Here is an 11,102-nt window from a genome sequence, read left to right as displayed (position 1 = left end):
TGTTTTATTATGCTTGGATTTTCGGTAATAACTTCGTTTTCTTTTTAACTTAGCAGCAGCGGGTAAAGTATTTATTTTTAGGTCACGTTTTGTTTATTTAGTTAGAGCTGAGCTAGGGAAGCAGTTGCCCGGAAGACTCACCTGGTTGATATTCTTTTTTTCGGAAGCCAGGTAAGAACCTTATTCCGAGCACAGGTGTAGCTAGGGTTCCTGTTTTCTTAGTTTTTCTACCCGTTGACTGTTACATTTGGTTTTCTTTCTTGTTATTGATTCGTTTGACTTTGATTATAAGAATTTATGTGAATTTGTTATATTATTTTTTTAAGGAATTGAATTTCGTTTATTTAAATTAAAATGGAGGCGTTTTGAAATTAATCTGGTGTTGTGGTTTTCTTTATATGTTAGGTCTGTTTCCTTTATTTAATTGTTTAATTTAATGAGCCTTAAAACTGGTTTTGGGCCGTAACAAGCATCAAAAAACGTCATGAAAAGATGGTTTTCCTGACTATTACGTAAAAAGAAATAATGTGTTACAGTAACAAGAATGTAAAGAGAATTTGGAGGAAATACGTATTTAATTCTCATGGAAATAACATCACTGCTCAAGAAAAACCGTTAATGTTCATGAAACAGGCTTCATTTGAAATATGACTCAGACGTGTTTTTCACAAGATTAAACCAATTTGTGACCAATATGTGTAAACCACCTCAGATGGGTTTGATTTTGTGAAATACTTACAGCCGATTTAACTGATTCGAACTCGATCACAGCGCTGCCGGCCTTCTTACTGGAGATTAAAATGTTCAACACGTCACCATACTGAAAAACACAGAACACACACGTGAGTACAAATTCACCTTTTCTATTTTTATTAAAACAGACAGAGAACTGGTCAAGAACTTATCTGTTTATATTTTTCCCATCATGCCTCATACATTAATGTCCGACAGCAGCTATAATAGCGTCTCTATTTTTGTTCGGGCCATGAGAACGCCTCGACTTTAAGATGCGTTCAAGAAACAGTCAGTGTGTTTGAATAATGTCCGCCTCTATATTCACTCCCTGTTTACTCGCCTCATCCCGACAGCGAGTGAGAACGTTCGGCACGGTTGAAGGGTTTGAAATGAGCCGTGCATCAGCTCCAGCTGCCTGCCAGACCGATTTCACATCAGGAATTCTGGGAGTGAAGTTTGCAACGGTCAGTATTTGACCTTTGACCCTCAGAGTGAAGAAAGAAGTCCAGACTGACCACAAACTCAACCCTTAAATTGCTTTACAACATCATTACACCGACCCGAAGGCTTTCATTACACAAGAGCTTCTCGCAACTGAAAACCCAGGTGACTTGAAAGGTGAGAGGTTAAAGAGCGCCCGAGTGTTTAAACGATCTTTAAAACGTCTTAAGCGTGGGCGAGTCCGTAAGGGCAAAACGTGTATTTTTAAGTTAACCGCAATGAGCGTTAAGCAAGAAAGACGTTTCTGAGAACTCCACGTCCCTGAGAATTGGTTTTATTTGACATTCAGAACTGAAAATGTGAACGGGCCAAGAGCGACACAGTAGAGTCCCGACGGATGCCTATTTCACATATCCAAACGTTTCCAACCCTCTCTCAGGACTCGACCTGTGCTGACGTCAAATCCAAGAGGGCCAAAACACACTCGCTGCTGGAGTCTTTTCATTCTTTACATCAACAACGCTTGACGTTCCACTGGCGCTCTTGTTAAGGTCATTTCATAACTCCCCTTCCATACACCGCTTCGCGTCCATAACGGCACGGGAGATTGGCGAGCTGTTTACGCTGATGCCCATTAATAAAGACGTGCGTGTCGAGGGACAATTGATTCAAACGAGAGTCCTGACGTCATTAACGCCCTGGCCATACTCCCGAGCGGCCCGCCGGTGCTGCCAGAAGTTTCTGGAGGGGGCGTGCCGTGGGTTGCATGTGAAGAGCACATTTCCTAGCAGGTCTCCTGACGGCACTAAACGCGTCCGTGAGGCCGGGGCCGTAACGGTGGCCCGCGCCGCTTTAAGAGGGCACTGCGTGGCCCTCGGCGCTACAAAACTTAATGGGGCTCGCGCACGGGGGAGAAATAAAAGCGCTTTAATAGCTGATGTCATGCAAACGCCGAGACCCGCGGCGCTGGACACCAGACTGCTCTCGTTAAGAACGCCAAACTGCTCATTCACACACAAGGTCACTTTCTCACACATCTTGAAAACAACGTTACCTGCAGAGACCGCCATGACGGTTCAGATAATCAGATTAAAAGTAATAAACACAAATCTGAGCTGTGGACGGAGAGAGCCCACGCTCACTTTTCTCACAACTGGATTTAAAGGCACAGTTCGCCCAAAAATGAAACTTCTGTCATCGTTTACTCACCCTCGTGTCATTTCATACCTGTATGACTTTCTTCGTCCGTAGAACACAAAAGAGGATATTTGGAAAAAGTTGCCGGCACCCGTTCACTTCTATTGTGTGGACACAAAACCATTGCAAGTGAATGGGTGCCGGTTAACGACATTCTTCAAAATATCTTCTTTTGTGTTCTGCAGAAGAAATAAAGTCATAAAGGTTTGACGTGACGAGAGAGTGAGTAAACGACGACAGAATTTTCATGATCACATTAAAATCTTCAAATAGATTGTTCAGTATCTCACCTTCTGAAAGAGGTTTTGAAGACATTCTTGTGAATATCCAGCATTACTGGCGTCGTCTTTTTTACATTTCCACTTCAACTGAGAAAAAAACAGAACCTGTCAACATTTCAAAGTAAATTTCATTACAGTATTATAAATGATAAGTAATTATTATTTACTATTTATTAATAGTTAAATTATCATTATCATTATTATTAATACTACTAATAATTAATTTTAAAATCAACAATTATATAATAATAATAATAATGAGAAGGTTGCATTATTATTAGTAGCATTATTAATAATAACAATTATAATGATAACAATAACAACAACAACAATAATATATTATTATTATTATTGCTGCTGTTGTATAATATTACTAATAAAGACAATTTTCTTAATCTCCTAATCCTCTAAACCTAAATCTTTTTATTTCCTTTGTTTTTTATGCTCACTTTTATTGTGTATATAATTTTACTGCACTATATTATTTACTATACATGAGACTGTGTATGGTTACGTGCGTGACATGTAAAACTTCACGTTTATCAAATGATAGTTGACATTGTCAATGGCAAAAATCAAAATGCTCTTTTTCTCTTTTGGCCATCTGAGGTGATGTGTGATCTGGATTCAGTCTCCTCTGACCTCTGAATCAGTATGAACGAAATATGAAGTTACAGAGAGAATCACCATCACAAGTATGTGCATTTCCGCTAAATCAAACCACCACAACCTTTGTTCTTTGGGTTCGATTCTCAAGAAACACAAACATGTTAAAAATGCTTGAATGCACTCTGGGTCACTTTGGATTAAAGAAGTAAATAGTGAGGTAATGCAAATCACCCGCCTCTCAGTCTTCATTAATCCAGAGAAATGTGTTTAATCAGACCGTCCCCACTGAGAGAGACAAGACTTCATATAAAAACAATCACGCAGAGATGTGTGTGAATCACGGCGTTTATCAGACATCTGTCAGACGCTGCTGGGAAATGAGTTCACGCCAAACCTGACGTAACACCGCAAAATTAACGCTGGTGTTTATTGTTCCTACAAGTGCAGACAAATGCGAAGTGAATCCATCCGAGGGTTTTGTGTTTGGATTAATGAGATTAAAAACACAAACACATTAGCTAATGTCCTTCTCTCTGCTCCATTAATGGACAGGCCCTATACTATTCTGTTCTTTTTTCATATTTTATATTAACGGTAAACTTAAAGAAACCAGAGTAACACAAATGTAACTCTTGGAATCACGTTGTGTTATTTGATTTTGTCTAGAATTTAAAGGAATAATGTAACAGAAATGTCTTACTATTAAGCATCTTCTTGAGGTCTCACACTGAGATGCTTTTAATAAATAATATTCAACTCAGCCTTAAAATAAAGACCATGAGAAAGATTTCAGTCAAAATCTTTCAATTTAAACTTTTTCACACGTCTTTCCACAATCTGCATGATTTGAGGTGTGTACAACAAACACTTACAATAGTAATTCATGAAAAACCCTAAAAACATATACCTTCAGTTTAGGAGTGACATCACAGCGGTTGACCCGTCCTGCTGAAATAAAGAAGAACGAGAGGAGCTCAGGTAAGGTAAGGTGTCAGACCTCTGTCTCTCTCTACAGAACAGAAGCTTTAAGAGGAACAGTGATTGTTTCCAGCACGTCTCCTCACCGCAGACATTCGACAGACCCCCGAGGGTCCCGCTAGCGTGCAAACACTGAGAGGTGAGTCTGGTTTTATGGTTTATGTCAAGACCTCTCTCACACACGCACAATCTTTTTCCCTGTATTCCATATATCATCCTCAAAGAGCACGTCTGCCCTTCAGCGCTGCTTTTACGGTCCCTCAGCATGATAGATTTTAATGTGTTTCATAGAAAATGTTTTTTTTTTTACAGAATGAAAAATTCCTGCCCATCAGCACCTGCAGCGCTACCTGAGACATTGACACGCCACATTTAACCAACTTCAAGCGTTATAATGTCGATATTTTAGGAAAGAGCAGTTCAATGTTCAGAAGATGCTGTAAATAGTGTGTGTGTGTGTGTGTGTGTGTGTGTGTGTGTGTGTGTGTGTGTGTGTGTGTGTGTGTGTGTGTGTGTGTGTGTGCGCGTGTTAAGCACCTGTTTTTGTCTCTCTCTGGATCTGCTCTCGCATGAGTCTCTGTTGTTCCTGAAGTTCTCTTGAGCCCTCCTCCCTCAGACGAGCGATCTACAATAGAGACAAAAATCCCACAACATCATATTTAACAAATTATTATGTCTGCATCAACAACACAACACACCAACATGCTGTTTGAGTCATTCGGAGGGACTGACCTGCAGTAACCCTGCATACATTAACATTTGCTCATGTAACATGCTTGAGATGAATTCACACACTAGAGCAGAAAACACTTGCTTATTCATCTTTTTTCTTTATATTGTGTATGAGACTTACAGCTCAGCTGGCCTCTTCATCAGACTGTCAGTTAACACAAATCTAACACACTTGTGACCGATCGTACCTCCTCCTCTAACGTTCTGGTAACTTTGACCTCTTCTGTTTTGTGATCTTCTGCCTTCTTCTCACGTGTCTCCAAATCTACAACACAAAAGAGCGTCCGTTCAAGAGATGTGCATGCATTCTTCATGAGCTCATCTTCACCAAGCAAACAGAGGAAGAGTAGCTGACCGAGTTTGATCTTTTTTCTCTTGTCATCTAGTTTTCGGTTTCTCTCCTCGGCTTGTTTTTTAGCCGCTTGGACTTTGTCGTAGGCGGCCTGTGAGGACGGCAGACATAAATGAGGTGAGATAGGGAGGAAGCTGACAGTAAATGATGCACAGAATAAAACGTCTGCTTCTCACCCTGGCAGCAGCGTCGGTCAACACCTCCAGCGCCTGAGACAACTGATGAAAGAGATCAGCTGCAAAAATAAACAGAGAGAAACAATGAAAACTGATTTTTCTGTAACAGATAAAACAACAAGTGAATACCACTGAATAGTACACCAACTACTTAACTCACCCAAATGTAAAAATACTGTAGTAAACGGTTTACTATAGTAAACTGTAGTATATTAAACTAAGCACCAACTTTTGTTATTGTATTGTACAGTACTCTGTAGTCTGTAGCATTAACTATACTGAATTGATCAAATGTAGTAAACACTGCAGTATACTTCAGTATTTACTATAGTTAACTATAGTAAATTTTGGTAAACTGTACTTTATTATAATAATTACTACACATATACTGCTGCATTCTGTAGTATAGTATCCTATGACATTAACTAAAGTAAACTCTAGCAAATTGTAGTAAACGGCCGTATATTACACACTTTCTTCATGTTTACTGCAATATTTTGTAGTATGAACTATAAATAATCGATCAAGTGTAGTAAATACTGTAGTATACTATGACATTTATGTACTACAGTAAATTGACGTATACTGCAGTATATTATACACGATGTCAATGTATACCGCAATATTTTGTAGTATGAACTATAAATAATCGATCAAGTGTAGTAAATACTGTAGTATACTATGATATTTATTTACTACAGTAAACTAGTTATCAGCCATGTATTATACACTTTGTTCATGTATACCACAATATTTTGTAGTCTGAGCTATAGTGAATTGATAAACTGTAGTAAATATTGTATTGTTGAGTATATTTCATATTTATTAGTATCTGTGAGTTTTACAACAGTTTACTATAGTAAATACTAGGAGTGCCACAATACACCGGTATTGACAATAACCGTGATATTAAAAACCGTGGTTATCGATTTAAAATTGTACTTCAAGAGTCACAATGGTTGCAAACTCCCTCTCTACCTCCGTGCAAATATTTCAAGTTTGATTCATTTCCCAAAAAACAGAAAACACGAAATAAACTAAATTAAGGATTCTATTTTCTTTAATAGCCTTCATTGTTTTTTCAATAATGATCACAATTATATTGTTATTGTTAACATTTTTGGCCATGAAAACCCTGTAGTGAAAATCTGATATCGTGAGAGCCCTGGCCAATACTAAACTATACTACAGTGCTTTTCATGTAGCCTGTAAGTCAACACAACTTAATACATAAAAAGTCAGGAAAAATCTTGAACGAGGTATATTTTTAGAACGTTATACCTCCATCCTGTTATTTACATTTACTGCAGTGAATCAGAGTGCCAGCGGTCTCACGCAAGCCGCTCCCGCTAATGATACCTGCTGATTTCCTCCATGTAAACTTTGGGGTCCCCCGCCGCACCCCCACAGGGCCGTCAAAGCAATCACACACCCCGGACCCCTAATGACTCACTGATGGTCCTGTTCTCCACTAACAAGCTTCTGCAAGCTCCGGTTTCACCCCACATCCACAGAGGACCACGTCTAGACTGCGGCTCGCATTTCACGCTAGTCGTGTGATTACAACACAGCCCGTGTGGGAACGCCAGGCCCGCACGCGAGCGGTTTTCTTGACCCGAGACGTGGCCTTCGTCCCGCCCCCCATGCAGCCGCACGGCTCACTTTTCGCGTGCGAGTCTGCATATTACACATTCGTTCTGTACCCCATTCCCCGTTTCCCATTTTTGACTAAATCAGGAATTGTGAAAGGCACGCTGGAAGAAAAATCGCCCCGCACGCAACTCTATCTCAAGGTGCACGCTGTGTTTGTGCTGGTTTTCCCAGCATGTGGACGGAGACACGGGGGCATAAGAGAAGCCACATGCTGGAGTTTGGAGGATCTGTCGACTGCTGTAGCCCTGAGCGCTTGTCAAACGCTGAAAGCTGAATTCTGCTTGGCTTTACTGACACATTTCAGTTCACAGTGACTGTGAAATTCAGTTTGTGTAGTCACACGTGTTCACATACAGGTGTGGAGTTCATGGCCAACTTTCATCAGTCAAGCTCTCAGCGAGATGTCAAGATGCTCGGGGTTGGAAACGATCGGTTTGTCCAAAGTAACAATGTCAGACAATCTTCCGTGGCACTGTGACAAGCATATGATGGAAAACAAAACTCTCCTTGCTCTTGTGCAATAAAAGATTATGATACTCAAACTCTGATTTATTTCAAGTAAAGTTGAAAGAAAACGAGACTCTACTGACCGGCTTTGGGATTGTCTGGGTTTTTGTCCGGGTGACAGGATAACGCTCGCTGTCTGTACGCCTTCTTGATCTGCAAAAGAACACAAGATTCACATTTGGAGTTTCGTGCGAACGTCACCGCAAACAAACATAAACTATAAAGCTCGCTCCGAATCCGTTCCGAACACAGAGTTGGTTTCATTATCAAACACTTTTTGAGGTTGCATCCAAGCCACCGTGTGTTTCCTCGCATTTAATATCCTGATAAAATGTTCGATCAAATAACAAATTAATCAAATAACAGTTATTGCACACAAATTTGACGTAACCCAAAACAAAGCAAAGCGGGACCCATGGTTTCCTGGAAAGCATAAACCGCTGGAGATGTTTTATAACAATAGATGGTGGTAACATTCACCACAACCCTGAAATCCCACGAGACGTCCGAGCCAAACGCTCGCTTTAAATCACAGCACACATTACTGTCAAACTCCACACGCAGCGCTGCACGCATGTGCATAAGAACACCATCATCAGCATCCAGGACCAAAACACGCTTCTGCCAGCGAATTTCAAACATGACTTGCATTTCAGAAAAACACACGCTCGAGTGCATGTACATTCTGTGCGAGACCTCGGTCAGAATTCTGCTTTTACCATACACTCCCAGGGGTCTCTGGGAACGTGGACCGCAGAGTTCACGGCTGTGTTTTTCGTTAGACGATGTCTACTGCTGCTGACAGGTCTCGCAGGAGACAACCAATCAAACTTGCTGCGGCATCTTCTCGCTAATGCACGAATGAACAAAACACAAGGTCTCAAACGCTCGGTTCTGTCTCAGCCGCTGGCAAACAGTTTCAGGTCTGGAGGACCGCAGAGAGCAACCCAAAACTCTCTCATGTCGTGATCCTACAGGAGGGCTTTCCAAAAATAAACATCATTAGACTTCTGCACAGACGGACCAATGATCCCTAAGACATTCATCAAACTTATTAGTGATGTGTACTAAAGCAAGCATTACAACCACCTAGAAATGTACATAGAAGACAAAAGCATTACATCCAGAACGAATTTCCTTCTGAATAAATTGCATACAGATGTCTGTTGTCTTGTGGATAAATTGCAGCCAGATATAATAATGACTTTATATAATTGTTTATCTTATAATAACATACTGTATTAAACAGGATGGTGAAAAATGTGCAAAATACACACATGCAAAAGATTTAGGTCCTTAAACCATAACACACATATTTAACTGCTACACCACAACACTTCAAAAATGATCAAACGTCACTGTTACGCACAACGGCAATCATTTCTTGGGCAGCATCTCCACCTGCTGGTCATAAAGTGAATCTCACCTCTTTACTACAGTCTTGACAGTAGATGATTGGTCATGATGTATTTGGTTAAACATGATTGATTTAAAACGCGTTCTGTAGTTAATTTTGAGTCGCTTGGATATTAAAACCAAGACGATGATACGATGCTAATACGTGTCTAAACCCGTCTGTTAAAACAGAACTTTCCTCAAAACACACAGAATAAAAACACTGCGGTCGTCATGAGCATGTTATACTAAAACCACTGGAATAACACACCAAACACTCGTTGCACCAAATGAATTCATCTGTAATGTACAAATATAAAGAGGTTTAGTGACATCTATCAACACGGTTCATGAGAGTTATTTGCATGACAAGCACGAATAAAAAAACCTTCTTTAACCTGCACCTGTTTCAAAGGTGATATCAAAGTAAACGTGTTGTGTAATGTAGCATTTCATACAGTAAAATGATATAAAACAGTCATGTGTGCTGTTAAGCTAATGAATACAACTAACTGTTCTATTGACGCACCTGTTTCTCTGTGGCTTTGGATTCAACCCCTAATAACGCGTAAAGATCCATCTGTAAAAGCTCTTTTGTTGACGCCATACTTTAATTATTTGATAGTTATTATAATAAAGCTGTAAATAATGCTCATGAGTTGCTTAGGAGCAGCTTGTGAGCTTCTTCTGTGTGATATAAAGCGACAGATAGCGGATGACGACAGCTGCAGAGCGCCACCTGTGGTGAGGGAGGAGAACTTCAGGCAGACACATTACAACACAAGTGGCATTTATTTAACATACAGTCAATACCACAAACACCGACGAGGTTCGAAATATCAAAAGTGTAGACATATACTGTATACATATACACAAACAAAGTATGAAACCACTATATTTAATGTACTCATTTTATAAATGTTGAATGCATTTAGTAAATAACAATTCATTTTGTTTAAATTAAATTAAAATATAATAACAAATATTTTTACTAAATGAATGCAATCTTAAATTACTGTTTTTCGTTTGCTCTTTATATTGCACTATTGCACGTAAACTTGATATAGTTTTTGAATGAAGACAAACATGATTATGTACAAGAAATATGTTTGGGCATTATCACCTGTGGAAACTTTATACATCCACAAAAAATCACGTGGAAAAAAATACTTTTGTACTTCTGAGAACAGATTCAGCATTTCTAAAGTGTGCCTTAAGTGTCCAAATACTTTAGAAGCCATTGAATCATGGCACAAGTTTCAATGCAACCCAGAGAATACAATACCACTTAATTATTTAATGTTATTAATCTATTAATTTATTATTGAACAAATGATAAATTACTGTTAAGTAGTGCACAGGAGAATAGTTGTACATCAGTCTTTTTAAAGAGTGTGCTTTTCAGTTCACTTACTACAAAGATGCACTAAAATATTTATGTTGAGTGCACTTATTAGGTCAGTTTGCTCAGTAACTGCATGGTATTACTAGATAAGAAGTTACATTTTCAGTACAACAGGTGGCGCTGTAGCCATTTACCAATAATAGTAGAGATCCAAACCTGTAAATTACATGCCAGTAATGTATGTTGCAATCTCGTACAATATTTAGCATATCGCAGAGATGAAAGGGCGTTTTTAGCAGCATGCACGGAATAAAGCCCCGCATATGATTTTGCCTGTTTGCATTTAAAAGCAGAATATCTTTTCTTACAGGAATGGTTGATCAGTTAATCTGATCATCGTGTTCTTCTGCAGGAGGATCTGGGCTCTCTTACATCAGACTGAACCTCGCCCAACACAAGCATGCGAGATGTAGCTTGTCTGACAAATTTCTTAGATGGACATCTTCAATAGCAGTCACTCACTGACGTAAAAGTTTTTATCTTAGGCCTACTGACAACATTTCCATCTGTTACCTAAAACACTATGTAATGTTTTATTATATATACAAATATATTTAATATTGGTTTAAAAAACATGATTCGTTTTTATTTCAAAAGACTTCACTGTTTGAATTAAACTGGAAATATCCAACTATGCTTAC

The 11,102-nt window shown here is 39.2% G+C and overlaps 1 protein-coding gene across 3 annotated transcripts in view; it reads right to left on the bottom strand.

The window, feature by feature from the left end:
• Positions 1–9,755, bottom strand: part of dnajc17 (DnaJ (Hsp40) homolog, subfamily C, member 17) — a 33,463-nt gene extending 23,708 nt beyond the window's left edge. For 2 of the 3 annotated variants that reach the window (XR_008963664.1, XM_057343809.1), the window contains exons 1-9: positions 9,586–9,755; positions 7,745–7,814; positions 5,502–5,560; positions 5,329–5,416; positions 5,162–5,238; positions 4,779–4,866; positions 4,171–4,211; positions 2,664–2,741; positions 740–820 (exon numbers count right to left, since the gene is read on the bottom strand). Coding sequence is in view for 2 of the 3 variants with exons in the window: in XM_057343809.1 (XP_057199792.1) it covers positions 740–820; positions 2,664–2,741; positions 4,171–4,211; positions 4,779–4,866; positions 5,162–5,238; positions 5,329–5,416; positions 5,502–5,560; positions 7,745–7,814; positions 9,586–9,663 (660 nt within the window). In the remaining variant the exon portion in view is untranslated. The remainder of the gene's footprint in view (positions 1–739; positions 821–2,663; positions 2,742–4,170; positions 4,212–4,778; positions 4,867–5,161; positions 5,239–5,328; positions 5,417–5,501; positions 5,561–7,744; positions 7,815–9,585) is intronic. The other variant, XM_057343810.1, reaches the window with a different exon arrangement.
• Positions 9,756–11,102: the final 1,347 nt, after the last annotated feature.

This window comes from Triplophysa rosa, linkage group LG10 (genome assembly GCF_024868665.1).
Source record: "Triplophysa rosa linkage group LG10, Trosa_1v2, whole genome shotgun sequence".
NCBI lineage: Eukaryota > Metazoa > Chordata > Actinopteri > Cypriniformes > Nemacheilidae > Triplophysa > Triplophysa rosa.
This window is presented reverse-complemented; position numbering and strand designations above follow the sequence as displayed.